This window comes from Macaca mulatta, chromosome 9, assembly GCF_049350105.2.
Source record: "Macaca mulatta isolate MMU2019108-1 chromosome 9, T2T-MMU8v2.0, whole genome shotgun sequence".
NCBI classification, from domain to species: Eukaryota; Metazoa; Chordata; class Mammalia; order Primates; family Cercopithecidae; genus Macaca; species Macaca mulatta.
Window position 1 is genome coordinate 60,342,721 of NC_133414.1, and position 17,015 is coordinate 60,359,735.

The 17,015-nt window shown below is 45.3% G+C and overlaps 1 protein-coding gene across 9 annotated transcripts in view; it reads right to left on the reverse strand.

Moving 5' to 3' along the window:
* WDFY4 (WDFY family member 4) overlaps positions 1 to 17,015 on the reverse strand; it is a 295,693-nt gene that overhangs the window by 165,598 nt on the left and 113,080 nt on the right. For 8 of the 9 annotated variants that reach the window (XM_077945551.1, XM_077945549.1, XM_077945550.1 and 5 more), the window contains 7 exons: positions 12,151 to 12,224; positions 10,090 to 10,251; positions 9,426 to 9,517; positions 7,567 to 7,666; positions 4,922 to 5,127; positions 4,123 to 4,292; positions 1,734 to 1,859 (listed from right to left, as the gene is read on the reverse strand). In XM_077945551.1, coding sequence (XP_077801677.1) covers positions 1,734 to 1,859; positions 4,123 to 4,292; positions 4,922 to 5,127; positions 7,567 to 7,666; positions 9,426 to 9,517; positions 10,090 to 10,251; positions 12,151 to 12,224 — 930 coding nt within the window. Of the gene's footprint in view, positions 1 to 1,733; positions 1,860 to 4,122; positions 4,293 to 4,921; positions 5,128 to 7,562; positions 7,667 to 9,425; positions 9,518 to 10,089; positions 10,252 to 12,150; positions 12,225 to 17,015 lie in introns of those variants that run through there. The other variant, XM_077945552.1, reaches the window with a different exon arrangement.

The window sequence follows — 17,015 nt, forward strand, 5'->3', positions numbered from 1 at the left end:
CAAAGAAATCTATTGATGTAATTCATCATAGGAAACTGGCTACAAGAAAAAAAAAAGCATAGGATGATCGAATTGTGTACTAAAAGGGTATCTAATAATAGCAATAAAAACACTTCTGAGCCTGGCCAACATGATGAAATCCCGTCTCTACAAAAATACAAAAATTAGCTGGGCATGGTGGTTCACGCCTGTGGTCTCCGCTACTCGGGTGGCTGAAGTGGGAGGATCATTTGAGCCTGAGAAGCGGAGGCTACAGTGAGCTGAAATCACACCACTGCACTCCAGCCTGGGCAACAGAGCAACACCCTGTCTCAAAAAAGAAAAAAAAAAACTTGTTTCAAAAAGGGCAAAAAGTGGGATCTCTACTTTTTCAGCATAATCCCACACACCCAGAAAAACTGGCAAAAGACATAATCAGGCAATTGACAGCAAAATAGAGAGAGAGGAAAATAAATAAAGATAACTAATAAACATATGAAAAATGGTTTCAACCTCACTAATAATAAATGCAAAAGAACTCAACTATGAAGCCATCATCAGTTTGGCCATGATGTTGAGGCTGTGAGGATGGGGCTGAGCCTTCTGTACAAGATGAGTTAGATATTCACTGGTGGGATGTGTGTGCATAATGACTAATTCAATCTTTCTGAGAAGCACATCCAAAAGAAAATGCATGAAGGCACATTTTGACCTGCTATACCACATCCTAGAATACACACTAAGGAGGTCATCAAGATAGAAAGAAAGATAATTTGTTTAAGCAAGTTCATTATGAAGAACACTCTGTAAAACAACATAAATTTCTATTACAAATACAAATGATCTCCATTTTTTTAAATTTTATTTGCCTGAGAAGAGGTCCACAAATACTGAGGAAAAAAGGCAAAAGGGTTGCATGTGGTCTCATCCTCTGTGAGGATATGGTTGAATCTTGGAGAAGCGTCTGGAAAGATTCCACCAAATTCACAGTGCTCATTTTTGGGTGGATGTATGTCAGGTGGGTGTTGTTTACTTTCTGTTTTTCCCTTTTGTTTACTTTCTGTTTTTCCCTTTTGTTTAAATGTTAAAGGTAATCATGTATCATTTTACAAAAGCAGTAAGTTTCCCCATACAATTAAGCCTCCAATTGCCTTTGGTGCCTACAGGATGAGGTCAGAATTTTTCCGCCTCTTCTGGAAACCCTTCCTGACCTGGCTCACCATTAATTATTCCTGTTCACAAGTCACATGGCCTCCACCCCATGTCTAAAATAACTCTTCTGCTCACCACCCACCTCTACTGGACCTTGAAGGCTCAAATTAAAAGCTTCTCACTCCAGAAGCCTCTCCATGCCCTGCCTGCAGCTGGCGGCCATCTGCCTTCACTAAGTCAGGTCCCTTCCCCAAGTCACTCATGAGCAAGGAGATGGACTCATTGAGAGGAAAGGCCCCTCCTCCTGCTAAGAAATGTTCCCTTTGACTGAAGGCAATAAATCTCCCAATGAAGAACCCCAATGCTTAAACAAATGATAAACAGGTATCACCTGCAAGAGCACATAAAGCTCAGAGACCTATAGGCTGGGTTTCCAGTTGTGCCCCTGAGTCACCTCTAGGAACCTACCTCACCTCTTCTACAGGATCTAGCTAATTACTGGCATTAGTGGGAAGATGGTAGGAGAAAAGTCAAGGTGACCCTTCCAAACTGGTCTTCCCATCAGAACCTCCTTGGGGCAGCATGTGGGGAATGGGTCTCACCTGGCTCATGGTGGCTTTCAGCATTTCCAGGAGCAGCAAGGCACCTTCTGTGCACAGCCCAGCCTGGAGGACTTCTTCCTGGTGGTGCCTCTGCAGGAGCCACTGAAGCATGGCATCAAGGCTGTCCTGGAAGAGGAGGCAGGGGCTGTAAGCAGACCTACTGCTACTCACCAAGAGAACCAGCTTTGCAGCCAGTTCACATGTTTCCAGGGGGGTCCCCAGTGGGAAAAGCAAAAGAGCACAGTAGCAGCCTAGGTGGTTGATCCATAGGAATAATTTCACCCCACTAGATGGTGCATAAGGGAAAAAGCACCTCTAAGAAAGTGCTGAAGACCTCCTAGAGACTGGCATCTAGTTCAGTTATTTTGGTCTGACATCATAAGTCAGCATGCTAATCAACTTTAATTAACTTTTATAAATTAGATTATATACGTTGTATAAAGAATTCAAAGGTTTCAGGGGAAACTTCGGCATGTAGAGGTTTAGAGAGATTCTAAACCCAGGGTTTAGAATCAGGATGGCCTGACTCTGACTTTTTAATAGCTGAGCTCAGGCAAGCTATTGAGCTTCTTGGCAGTTCAGTTTCCTTCTCTGTGAAATGAGAATTACATTATCTACCCCATGGGATTGTTTAAATATCAAGCAAAATAAAATATGTAAAACATCTATCACAGGTTCCAACACTTAGCAGACATCTGTTTCCTGAGATATGTTAGCGAAATAAAAACTCAGGGTCTCAATGACCTTAGTAAAGCATATTAAAAACTTTATTTTGAAGTGTAATCTACAATGCCATTAGCATATGTCAAGATTTAGATTTGTCAACTATAAAGATATTCAAAAGGAGTAGATTTTTTAACCTGCTCTTTGCAAAGCCACGCCCCTCCCATATTTCAATTCAGTTCAGTTCAACTCAACTCGATTAAGACCAAGAAACAGTTTCCAAGCTGGCTATTTGTCAGGTTCCAGGAAGTTGAGTGAAAGGTGGGCCCGCTTTTTAGGGGCTCAGTTTCTAAGAAGGCAGGCACACATTTGTGTTGGTGCCACCCATATAGGGTAAACTACACTGAGGCACAAAGGAGGAAATGGTCTCCTCTCTCTGGGGGTCTAAGTAGGAAGTAGCATCTAAGCTGAGTGCTAAGGGAGGACACTCTCCCCAGGCAGACGATGGTGGGAAAGAGGAGTGAGTAAGGGCAGCAGTGCGGGTGAGCACAGAGCAGCTGGTCTTACTGGAGATGATTTAGGAGAGTCACAGCTGAGGGCAGGTGAATTGCAGCTGGGTTGGAAAGCTACATCAGGCAGTCAGAGATGAGGTAGCTTGGTGACAGCTATGAAGTCTGACCCTGATGCTGCAGGTGTGAAAGTCACCTGAATTTAGTGCAAGGGAGAAGGTGCATACAGTGAGTACAGAGTCTTCTTTGGAGAAATGTGGCCAAGGAAGGACAGGAAAGTGACCAATAGGCAGCAGTTGGTCAGGAGTGTTATCAAGGGGCAGCCTCTGGTTTTAGGTGGGATGCAGCTGAGCATAATTATGGCTTATGAGGAACGGATTGATAGAAAAGGAAAAACTGAAAATACAAAAGGAAGAAAGGGGTCCGGGTGTGGTGGCTCACACCTGTAATCCCAGCTCTTTGGGAGGCCAAGGTGGGTGGATCACCTGAGGTCAGGAGTTCGAGACCAGCCTGGCCAACTTGGCAAAACTACATCTCTACTAAAAACACAAAAATTTACCAGGCAAGGTGGTGGGTGCCTGTAATCCCAGCTACTTGGGAAGCTGAGGCAAGAGAATCGCTTGAATCCAGAAGGCAGAGGTTGCAGTGAACCGAGATCACACCAATGCGCTTTCCCAAGGTGACACAGTGAGACTCTGTCTCAAAAGACAAAAAAAAAAGGAAGGAAGGAAAGAAGGAAGGAAGGAAGGGAGGGAGGGAGGGAGGGAAACTATGGGGTGAGGTCACCCAAGGAAGAAGCTGAAGGAATCCATGACCAGCCTTGAAAAGTCTCCCTGTCCTAGCAACAGGGGCAAGAAGGTGATGACCTAAGTGGGTGGTTGAGGATCAGGGGCTGGGGTGCTGGGGCAGGGCCACCCCAGCATCATGTCATTCCCCTAGCTGTGCCCAAAAGGAAGGTTTTAAAATAGAACTGATCCAAATCAGAGGCTTGCTGGGAGGAAGGATGGGAGCAGAGGCCGAGGAAGTCAAGGGCCTGGAAGGAAAGCATTTGAAGGGCTGTACAAGGGTGTGGGCTGCTAGGGAGGGAAGCAGGCCAGCACCCCATCTGAGCTGGAAGAAGCAGAGGGAGGTAAGTGCAGAGGGTCTTGGCAACCGGCCTTAGTCATGTGGAATCAGAAAACCAAGTGTGTCACTCCGTGGGTGCTCTGAACACCTACTTTGGGCCTGTCCGTCAGCTCTGTGAGTGGCGTCTGCAAGAAGAAGGTGGACACGATGAGGTAGACCTCTGGAATGTGGATGTGGTGGGCCAGAAAGTCATTCAGGACACGGAACCCAGGAAGCAGGCATGGGCTCTGCTCAGGCAGTGGCGGGTGGCTCTTCAGGTTGTCTATTGATTAGGCAAACAGGGCACAAAAGTCAGCTGAGAACAGCTGCTGGTCAAGGTGGGGCCTGGATACACAAGGGAACACCTGGCCACCCACCCATCCCATAGAAATGCTGGATGATAAAATATATTCACACACAGATGTGAGCAAGAAAGCGTTCAACAGTAATTCCCTTCCCTGTTCCTGACATGCTCATTCACTCACTCAAAAACATACTTGCTGCCCACCATGTAGGAGGCAACAGGGCAGCTTTGAATTAGGCAACAAGCGTGTAGGGTTTCAACCAAATAGACAGAATTCCAGGCACTCATGAAGCTTGTATTGTAGTGACAGGGACAGACATTAAGCAATTAAATACTCAAATACTTATGAATTTTGTTAAGCACTACAGAGAAAAATAATAAGGGCAGAGATCATATAACAGAGGTGCCCAATTCAGGGAGACCCCTCATCTCCCGGAGGAAGTGGCATTTGAACTGAGATCTGAGGATGAGCCCTTGGAGTCAGGGCTCAAGGTGATCCTGCTGCACAGAGCTGTGATGGTCTCAAATGAGAAGGGGCCTGTCTTGGTCCTCATACACATCCCAGGACTAGGTGGTGCCCCACTTCCTGGTGACAGTCACATGCTCACCCATTACAATGTCCACGCCCTCAGTGCTGTGTTCTACCCAGGATCCTGCACATAGGCCATCTCTAAACCGTGTGCGGAGGGAGGGGCTTGCCAGAAAGTGCAGCAGCAGCTTCAATGCCAGCACAGTGGTGCTGGCATGCAGGTGGCCCTGGAGAAGCAGCAGGAACCAGTCGGGCCCCAGTTTCAGAAACATCTCTTCCTTTGACCTGGGGGATTAATAAATGCAATAATGATCTCTCAGTCCATGAGCGAGTGACATGTCCAGAAAATATGAAGTGTCCAGCCTTACAAGTCACCAAGGAGAGGCAAGTTAAGGTTAACATCACTTATTATTTATTATATTTAAAAAGAATGGTAAAATGAAATGCTGGCAAGACTGTTGTGCAAGTGAAGCATTTGTCTATTAATGGTTGCAGTGTAAGTTGGCCACAGCATTCTGAAGCAATTGGAAACTGTATTAATATATGTAAAAATGTGCATGCCCCTTAATAGCCCTACATAACTACTATTCATACTTACACAGTAGATGACTAGCCACCCATCTAATTTAATTACCATCAATGTAGTCACATAAAACACATAATGAATATTCATCTCCCTTTTTAGACACACTGGTCAAAATTTACCTAAATGGAATAGTCCAATATTTGTGCATTTTTTATCAGTTTTAGCACAATAAAACCCCATGATTAACTGTCACTTTCAAAAATGATGAGTCTGGAGAATACAGACTTGCTGATGGGAACTGGATGAAACAGGAGGGCAGGGAGATGGGTGGCCAATCCAGCAAAGACAATGGACTCAGCGAAGGACCCAGACTTCTGGGAGCCAGTGAAGGCTCCACCTGTGTTCTCAGCTGACACACTAGGCATAGTGAGAATCTGGCTGGTATCCACTGAAATGAGTACTGGACTAGGAGTGAAGAGAAGAGACTGTCCTCTTTTCTAGCCCTGCCTCTGATGTTTAGCAACTGGATGACTTTGGCAGAGCTCTTGATGTGCTCTGATCATTTTCCTCAGTGATTATGATGATTATGATGGTGATGATGTTGATGGTGGTGGTGGTAATGGTGATTAATGTTGTGGTGATGGTGGTGGCAATGGTGATGATGTTGATGGTGGTGGTGGTGACAGTGATGATGTTGCTGATGGTGGTGGTGATGTTGATGATGGTGGTGATGATGTTGATGGTGGTGGTGGTGATAGTGATTAATGTGGTGATGGTGATGATGTTGATGGTGGTGGTGATGATGATGATGATAGTGGTAGTGGTAGTGACAGTGATAATGTTGATGATGGTGGTGATGATGTTGATGGTGGTCGTGGTGACAGTGGTGATGATGATGGTGGTGCTGATGATGGTGGTGCTGATGTTGATGGTGGTGATGATGTTGATGGTGGTGGTGGTGATTAATGTTGTGGTGATGATGGTGATGATGGTAGTGGTGATGGTGGTGATGGTGATGATGAAGGAGATGGCCATAATAGCAGTTAGTTTACAGAGAATTTACAGTATTCCAGGCACCGTTCTCAGGATTATCTATGTATTAATTCATTTCATCCTCACTATAGTCATCTATTGAAAGTATTAGGTCAATGCAAAAATATTGGTGGTTTTTGGCATTAAAAGTAATGGAAAAAACACAATTACATTTTCACCAACATAATACATTTTTTATTGTCATGCAGATGAGTAGAGAGAGGCATACAGAGCTTAAGTAGCCTCCCCTGGGTCCCTGGGGACAGGGCTAGGATTCAAATCCAGAAGGTATAGACGCCAGAGCCCAACTGTTAGGCACTGCACTACATTCCCTTTCAAAAAGATGGAAAAGAAAGAGGCTGGACTATCTCATTTCCAAGGCATCTTCCAGTTCTACTGTGTTCTGATTCTAAGAAAGAAAAGACTTGTAGGCTGGTAAATTATTAAACACTATTTATAAAGCTGCTTTACTGAGGGATAACTCTTTACCCCCAACCCCAGATGCACATACACACTAGGCTGAGCAAGGATCCGGGCTGACTTGCTCAGCACTGCATCCTAGGAGCTCAGAACAGTGTCTGGCATGCAGTAGATGTTCAACAAATTAGGTGTCAAATGAATGACTACAAGGTTGGAGGTAAAGCAGGCAGGCAGTGGGGAGAGTTAATGGAATCAGCTTTATGATTACACATGATTTTAGAAGTTAATTGAAGGTAGATACTTCTTTTTCCAACTTGGAAAAATAACAAACTCACTAACAGTAAATAGCAGAAGAATTTGGCAAGACTTTTCCTCGATAGATGTTATTTAGGCTCACGAGTTCTTCACTCTATTGTCTGCCAAGTACAGGACATCAAAATCAGTAATTGTCACAACTGCCAAAACAACAACAATTACACTATAGCAATGGTGACAAAAGGAGTTTATTGTAATTATACCAAATCTGTTTCTAGTTACTCATGTCCACTTAATATTTGCATCAGAATATCTTAGGGCAAGGTCTGGTTCATTGGGTAGAGAGAATATAATTTTCTTTCTGACTAGTGCAGGAAACACATTGCAGAAAACAGACTCAGAGATGCTAAACTTTTCATTAAGAAAAGGTTTAATGCCACACCCTCTATGAGGCAACCTCCTCCCAAATTGCTCTTTCTGGAGCTACTTACTCAGAGGACAGATGAAGTTGGGGGGAAGATATTACACTGAGCAGCATTTCCAGCAACTGGTTTCTGAGCCAGATTGTCTTTCCAGATGTTTGGCTTCCAGCTACAAAAAGGAATTCAGATTTGAGAGAAAACGGATGTAAAGAGACATAATATTTGCTGCAGTAAGCAATCATTATTCACCAAATGCTTATTTCACCCCGGAATTGTGGCATGGCTGGGACTCAAAATTTTGGCATTTTATTCTAGCCTCCACACAATGCTTAAAAAGAATTTCAGAAAATGTTACTAAAGTTTGCTTTAATTAGAGATGTCTGCAATGCTGCACATCCTCCAAAAAACAAAAATCCTAAAAATAATAAGGGAAAATATACCTTTCAGTAGAAGAATTTTTTAAATTATCATAGGCTGCGGCGTTTCATAATCACCTACTATGCACTGATATCATGCAAGTAATCAGGAACGGAGTGCTGAAGACCATGGTCTTTGTTCTCTTTGTTCCTGCTTTCAACTTGCTCCCAGGCTAGGCTTTTGGATGTCTATGCTACAGTAAAAACAGAACTCAAATCATAGCAAAGGTATAGGGAGCAAGGGGAAGAAGAAACTTTACTTCTGAAGAGTCATTAAAGCCTGAAAGGACATATTAACAATGTTTTAATATGTTGGTTAGGTAAAAGTTTCAGAATGCAGTCCATATGAGAAGGAAGGTTGACTACATAAGTTCACTCTTGGCCCATTATCCATTTGTTCATTCCCTCGGTTGCCAGTAATTTCACAACGAATGCACGGCACACACCCCATGCTGCAGAAATAGAATTGATGAGGCAGCTTGGAGAAATGGAGTCATATTTCTCTCTATTTAGATGTTGGCCCCATCTTCAATTAGCTCCTAATCTCATTGAACCTAAGTTTCTTAGTCTGCAAAATGGGAATAGTAATTTCTTGCGGCTTGATCTAAGGATAAGAGATAATAATTTATCTAGATTAAATAATGCTATTCAGGAGACTCTTCTGTGATGATAAAACTGTTTTATATCTACCTTGTCCAACAGAGTAGCCACTAGCCTCAGGTAGCTAGTGAACAGTTAGAATGTGGCTACAGTGAGTGAGGAATTAAGTTTTTAATTGCATTTAATTTTAATTCGTTAAAATTTGAATTTAAACGGCTATACGTGGCTTAGGAGCTGTCATCCTGGACAGTGCAGAGCTGCAGGGCCCAGGACAAAGCGGTCGTGATTGTTGCCATTGCACTGCCCTAGCAGAGGGAACAAGTTGAACAAGACACAGCTGCAGTTCTACACCTGGCTAGGCGAAAAGGGAGACTCACATAAACAAATTACAAATCTGTCCACTAGGGTAACCCCAAGAGGCTTTGGAAACACAGAGAAAGTGACTTAATCTTGTTTGGTGAGTCTGGGGACAGCTAGGCTAGTGGGGGAGGGGTGGCATTTCCCTCGAGTGAAGAGCACGTGCCAAGCACAGACAGAGGGCAGGCCGTCACCTGGGGGGCTGCAAGTGCTTCAGTACTGGAGTTGGGGCTCATCAGGAAAGTAAGGGTTAGTGGGGGTTCAACTAGGAAGTGAGGCAGGATCCTGGATCCCACGTGCTGGTCTACAGGGAACTGATTTTATTCTGGAGGCCTGGAACACTGTCCCACATTTCAAAGCAGGAATCCATAATTTTATTTCATTTCTGACTCTCATCATAAAATGACAGCCTCACACGCCACTGCTTGGGAACCACGGCCAGGCTGTGGGTGCCTTCCCCTTCCTTGCTCAACCCCTCCCTCTGCACAATGTGGGCCTCTCAGGGGTTCTGTGAGGGCCGTTCTACCGCCTTCGAACTGGCAAAGGTCTTCTCACCAGGCAGGGAAGGGTCCAGGGCTCCGTCCACGCAGATCTGCCTCTCATTCACTGATGAAGGCTTGAGGGTATATACAACGAACAGCCCAATCCTTTACACACAGGGAGAGAAGGACAGGCTCACAGGTGGGCTCACCTGAGTCCACTGAGTATATGCCAGTGTTTTCACCCAGACCCACCCACATGCAGCTGCAAGTGAGAAATCATCATGGCATGCTGTGTATTTCCAGAGACTTCTACAATCAGTCAGGATTCACCAGAGATGCTAACTCTGGCTCTGCCAGATCAATCAGATAGTGACAAGGAAAGAGAAGGGGAAACACACTGGTGGCTGGGACTGCCCTTCAGGAGTCTGCAGGAGCCAGGCATTTGGGTCATCAGCAGGCAAGGACGGCAGTGCTTATGGAAATTCCTGAATATCTGGCTGCAGTGGGGGAGTCTGAGAAGTAGGGACAGTAAACACACAGCCCTGCTGGGGAAATGAGCCTGTCCCATCCTGACTTCAGCAAACCATCCTTTCCCCAACTCTCAGCCCTGAACAAAAATTCCTAGAAGGTTCCAAGTGATGCAAGGTTGAGCACAATGGGGAGAGAGCTGGGGACTGTCCTCCCTTTTTAAACATCCCCGGGGCCCTGCTCTTCCCCCGGGCAGGTTGGTGTGGCACCTGAGCAAGTCCTGGGTGCTGAAGTGGCCCCTTAGCTGACAGGCCAGGATGCCAATGATGGTGGGGATCTTGGAGGCGATGAGGTTTGGTTCGTTGAATAGGAAGACAAGCTTGGGTATAAGCTGTGCCTGGTGGGCAGCTTCAGCATTCCTGGGTCCTTCCCTGGTGAGTACAGGAGAGAGACAGTAAAAGCTTTTACTGGAATGAACCAAATTTGCTCTGTTTCTGCTAAAAATGTTTTTCAAGCCAGGCTTGTTCCATGGCCCCTTAACTCCAATGCTCTCTGGGCAATTTGTCAAGACGCCGTCAGACACCCATCGAATATGTGTCTGCCAAGTGCCAGAGTCACTCGCGTGTGCATTGCCTGTCCCCTTCGCCCCCCGGAAACCACCTTCAAAGAAAAACCCCAATTATTGACTCTTAAATTCTGAGCCCCAGGGAAAACTAGTGCTGGCCTCAGAAATTCAGAACAAAGACAGCAGACACTCATGTGACCAGGGAGTACTTCCCATCAGCCAGGAGTGCAGGGCCCTTCACTAGCTTGTCTGGATGTGTGATCTTCCTGCCTGCCCCAAACCACAAAGTGGAGAGACACACCACTGAAAGTCAATGGAGAAAAAGAAAGAATCCACCTATCCATACCCCCTCCCTCAGATACTCACAAATCCAATTTCCAGTAAATTCTACTCCCCCAAAGAAAACAGGTCCCAGGGTAAATGTCTGTTTCTTAGAAAACAACTGGTACAGGTACAGGAAGAAAGTGAAAGAGAAAAAATGATGGAGAAAAATGTGGCGGAGGGTGACTTTGGACAGATTCCTCACCCTGAACTGTCTTTTTTTTTTTTTTTTTTTTTTTGTATTAACACATTAAATTCTGCTGAGCTCCACTTCCCTGAAACACAAAAGAGGCAGGACCAACCCAATTCTGTGTGTGATCTATAATCATGGACTCAGCAAGGAAGACAGATGCTCCTCTACCCAGAAGTCCCGGCTGCCTTTGGTTCTGTTTCCTCTGACAGCACTGAACAGCATGTTTTTCTGTACTCTTTTCATCAGACTGTGGCTTATTCTTCTCCAGATTTTACCTCTAAGCACAGGGTGTGAAATGTAGTAAGTTTATAATAGATGTTCATTAACTGGCTGAGTGGAAAGCCATTTACAAATACATTCAAAATGCTGAAGGCACCAATGAGCTCTGTACCAGCCTGAGCCAGGAGGAGGCAGGTGGGGTGATATGTGGACTTTCTTGCCTTCCTTCTCCCTTATTCTGGTCACAGCCCCTGGCTCCCTTTGGGAACTACCACATTCTAACTCCAGAGGGGAAGCCATGTTCCCAGCCTGGTCATGGGACCCGAGTTGGCTCAATGAGACTCAGTCCAATAGCTAGACTATTACATGTTTAAAAAGTTGTCTCTCTGCCAATGGTGCTAAGCTGAGGACGTGCTCTGAGGAGCTGCCCAGGAGCCACCTTGCTGCCACAGAAGAAAGCCTAGGCAACCTGAAGACTGCGTGGAAGAGGCAGGGGCAAGAGTGGTAACAGAGCTCAGAGAAAAGGATGCGAGCCTCACCCAGCTATGGGATAAGATCAGCTCTTTTCAGTTGTACGAGCCAATGAATTCCCTCTTTATTGGTCTTTTCTTCCTCTATTCTTTTTTCCCTCCTCCCTTCCTTCTTTCCTCCTCTTTTACCTTCCTTAAGCTTGTTTGAGTTGCATTTCTACCACTTGAAGGGTAAAAGAACCCTAACCAATTCCAAAAGTGCCTTGGAGAAGTCAGTTAGAGGGAGAGTGAGCCTTCGCTGGTCACATTTGCTGAGTCCCCAGTATGTGCTAGTCCCTGGGGCTAGAGAGGCCTCTAAGCCCCCAGCACCTGCCCTCCTGAGGCCCAAGACCATCAGAAGAGACTGCCCCACAAACATGAGCCAGTGGGAAGCATGTGCTCCCAGCTGGGGACCCAGTGTTCTGGGAGCAGGGAAGAGCCACTGGCCACCCTGCCCTCTCTGTCTCTGTTCTGGATATTCAGCCTTCAGTTCTAACCCCCAGGGTGCCAAGACCCAGCCTACCTTGGTGATTGAAGGATTTCCAAAAGATGGGAAAAGAGGCTGAGCTCCAGATTGTCTGCAGTATTCATCCAAAGCTGGAAGACAGATCAAAACATATGCTAAAATGAAGGTGTGGGAGAAGGATTTGCAGGAAGCATGAGAAGATCAGTGCTGGACATGTGATCCTCTGACTTGGAATTACCAACATGATGTACCAGCTCTGGAATCAGATCAGCTCTCCTGACACTCCAAGCAGAGAGGCACCTCCCCTAAAGGAAGGCCTTCTCTCCCCACCTCTGCTGCTACTTGGCACTTCACTGTGGGCCTGGTTCCAACCAAGGATACCTGCACTAACCATCTGCTCCATCTGCTCAGCCTTGGGCCCACAGCCCAAGTGTCCATATTGCAAACTCATGTCATCCTCCCTGGATCCTGCAAGACAAATGATGATGTTCCCACTTTACAGAGGAGAAAATAGAGGCTGAGACAGACCAGCTTAGTGACAGACTCCACTCACCACCAGCAAGTGGCAGGACTGGAAATAGAAGCCAGGTACAGATTTTCAGGTTTTACACTGCATTGACTACATACCCAATTTGTGCATGCAACACATTCTTCAGCCCAAACCACAGTGTCATCTTCTGCATAACAAAATTGTAAGCGACACACAGATACGAAATTCACTGAGATTCTGAAAGCGAAGTGGATCACTCAGGTTGTTTTCATTCATAGTAAACAAATGTAGCTGCTGGTGATCCTTCTGGGGCAGAACTGATGGGTGCCGTCATGTCTTATGTCTACGTCTCTTTAGAGAACTCTAATAGTTTTCTTCTCTAAATACTGACACTTCCTAAGGCTCAGAATATACAAGGTTCAGGTGTGGGATTATAAGCATGTGCTCATATAGCAGCAAAAAGAGCTAGCACTTAACAACTGATACATTTCCTGGTGGCAAGATGTGCCATAAAAAGACCCAAAATATTATTATCCATATTTATTTATTTATTTTTGAGAGACCCAAGCTGGAGTGCAGTGGCCCAAATATGACTGACTGCAGCTTTGACCTCTTGGGCTCAAGCAATTCTCCCACCTCAGCTTCGCAAGTAGCTAGTACTACAGGTGTGCACCACTATGCCTAGCTAGTTGTTAAAAATTTTTTGTAGAGATGGGGTGTTGTTTTATTGCCCAGGCTAGTCTCTAACTCTTGGGCTCAAGTGTTCCTCCCACCTCCACCTCCCAAAGTGCTAGGATTACAGGTGTGAGCCACTGTACCCTGCCTATTATCTGTATCTAGTAGCTAGAAAGAGTGGGACTCAGGGAGACTACGTAACTTTTCTGGCACCAGACTTTTTTTAATTGCCAGAGACTGTTTTTAAAGTCAATCCACTTGACCACGAAGCCCATTCCCTTGCCTCCACACTGGGTCCCCATGGGCATCACCTACAGATAGTGACCCATAGGGTCAATACTCAACCTTGCTTAAAGTTAAGCAATTGCCCATGACTGCTTACTCTTGCTGAAGAGGAAATGCAAAAGAACCCCAGTGAACACAAGTTTATCAGGAGGCCTTTGAAGGTAGGGACTATCCCTCTTTAATCCCTGGAGCCTAGCATCTTACATGCCACTATCTTTTGTAAAGATACATTAAATTTTTTAAAAGAATGAGTGGATACAAAGTAAAACAAGGTAAAATGGGTGGATTGTTCTTCAGTCAGGAAAAGAGTGACAGATTTCCTACTTTTTTAAGTACAGCCACTGCCCAAAGGCACACACAGAGGTTGGGCAGCTGCCATTTGGGATAGCTGGTATTGATGAAGGCAGCTCTAGTGAAAGCATGGGTATCCAGCATGGCACCCCAACAAAAATGTCTGAAGGGCTCCAAGAGCCCTGCACACTTAGGATATTGATTCGTGAATGCAGTCATTCAACAAATGATATGCCAGGCCCGGGGCTAAGGGCTGACAGAACTAAGAAAGTCAGATGCGAACCCACTAATACAATAAGGTGCATCCTTTACGCTTCCCACAAAAGTTCCATCCTCTCCCATTTCCATTCCAGAACACAGCAACAATAATAAGTTGCCACACCCATTTGAGGCTGCCTAGCTCATCAGGAAATTACATAAAACCAAATGTCAGAATTTTGAGAAACATGAATAATTGAATCTTTTGATTGTTATTCTGTGTCACATAAGCTTGTACTAAGGATTATATTAAGATGTCTGGATTAGATTTGTTTGAATATCAGGTGGATAATGTGTCAGGTGTTGCTCTCTTCCCACCCGTGAGATGACTGTACTCTCAGAAATGAACTAGCCAGTTCCCTCTTTAAGAAACCAGAGGCTGGGTATGGTGACTCACGCCTATAATCCCAGAACTTTGGGAGATTGAGGTGGGTGGATCACCTGAGGTCAGGAGTTCAAGAAGCCTGACCAATATGGTGAAATCCCATCTCTACTAAAAACAAAAAAATTAGCCACATGTGGTGGCACATGCCTGTAATCCCAGCTACTCAGGAGGCTGAGGCAGGAGAATTACTTGAACGTGGGAGTCAGAGGTTGCAGTGAGCTGAGATCGCAGCACTGCCCTCCTGCCTGGGCAACAGAATGAGACTCCATCTCAAGAAAGAAAAGAAAAGAAAGGAAAAGAAAAGAAAAGAAAAGAAAGGAAAAGAAAAGAAAAGAAAAGAAAAGAAAAGAAAAGAAAAGAAAAGAAAAGAAAAGAAAAGAAAAGAAAAGAAAAGAAAAGAAACCAAAACCTAAAACTTAGAAGCCCACAACTTCCTGTTCCTCCCCGATTCTCAACTTCCTGTCCAACCCTGCCTTACAACTTCCTATCCAACTCTGTCTAACAACTTCCTGTCCAACCCTGCCTCAACAGCTTCCTGTCCCTCCTTCCCTCACAACCTCCTGTCCCTCCTTCCCTCACAAATTTTTGCCCCTCCCTGCTTCAACAACCTCCTGTACCCGCCTCCCTCATAGCTTCCTGTCAATTCCCTTCTCAACGACTTCTTGTCTCTCCCTTCCTCAGAACTTCCTCTTCCTGTCTGCTTCACACCAGTCATCATGGATCCCACCCTTTCTCCTGTGATCCACTCTCTTGTTTTCAAACTCTTCGTCTCCTCTGAAGATGTGTCTCATTAGCAGTTTCTTCTCCCACTAGTATTTAAACTGTCTGGTTTTCCTTCAACCTACAAACAGACTTAAGTCTCTCCCATCTTAAAACACAAAACTGGCTGGGCACAGTGGCTCACACCTGTAATTCCAGTGCTTTGGGAGGCCAAGGCAGGTGGATCATGAGATCAAGAGATAAAGACCATCCTGGCCAACATGGTGAAACCCCATCTCTACTACAAATACAAAAATTAGCTTGGCGTGGTGGCACGTGCCTGTAGTCCCAGTTACTCGGGAGGCTGAGGCAAGAGAATCACTTGAACCCGTGAGACAAAAGTTGCAGTGAGTCGAGATTGCGCCACTGCACTCCAGTCTGGCAACAGAGTGAGAGTCCGTCTCAAAAAAACAAAACAAAACAAAACCAAAAGTTCTGAAACTTCCTCTCTGCTATTTTCCAAAATCCACTGACTGCCTCCACTTTCAGTCTCCCCACACTTCCCCTTACTTCTTTTTTAGTTTGTGTGTTTGAAACAAAGTCTTGCTCTTGTCACCCAGGCTGGAATGCAATGGCACGACCTAGGCTCACTGCAACCTCCGCCTCGTGGGTTCAAGTGATTCTCCTGCCTCTGCCTCCCGAGTAGCCGGGATTACAGGCGTCCGCCACCACGCCCAGCTAATTTTTGTGTTTTTAGTAGAGATAGCATTTCACCATGTTGGCCAGGCTGGTCCCGAACTCCTGACCTCAGGTGATCTACCCGCCTCGGCCTCCCCATGCTGGGATTACAGCCATGAGCCACCAAGCCTGGCCACTTCTCCTTACTTCTGAGTGGCTTCTGACCCCACAACTTGTCAGTAAGCCTGTCAGTGACCTCCAATGGGCACATACACATCCTTCACCTCACTTTACTTGGTGTAGGCAGAACATGACATTTGGGAAACATTTTTCCCTTTTTGAAATTCTCTCTTCTCAATCTTTAAATTTTATTTTGTTTCATTTCATTTTGTTTCACTTTGCTTTGCTTTTTAGCATCTGGTTATTATTGGTGGTTTGCTTTCTTAAATCCAGCTTTAAAAGCACCAGGTCCTGAAGGGGGTAGTTTTATTCAGGGTAGAGTGGGGAAGGGTGGTGTCCATGGCCATGCTAGTAGCAGGCAATGGAGCATGATGGGTTCCTGCATCGGTAATTCCTGGGCCATGCTGGTGGCCAGGATGTCTTGGAGCCAGACTGCCTGAGCATGGCCACAGCATTTCAGAAGGGGCAGCAACAGTTGCAGTCAAGATACACTATCTTATTCAGTGGGGTTTTATGGCCGTTTATATACATCTCCTTTTCCCTTGTGTACAGGGAGCCCATTCTCCAGGCCATGCTGGCTTCCTCCACAATCCTCTTTTCCAGATTCAGATCCAGGACCAGGACATTTATCTTGGCCTGGTTCAACTGGCTAATCTTATATTTAGGGCTCTTATGCCTATATTTACAAATAAGATTAGCCTGTACTTTTTCATTTTCTGTACTGTCCTTCTGTGTTCTGCCATCAAGATTAGTTCATTAAAGAAGCTAGAAAGAACCTATTTCCCAACTGGTGGAATTTCCCTATGAGTGCCCGGCCTGGCGTTCCCTTCTGGTTGTTGTTTGTTTCAACAGATTCTAAACCAGTGACCCACTTTACTTGATGGTTCTAGGATCATTGGGGTTTTTTATTTATTTTAGAGTGCGCTCTGAAAACTTCTGTTTCGGATGAGATTGCTCAAATAAGCTAAGTTTTCTAATTTA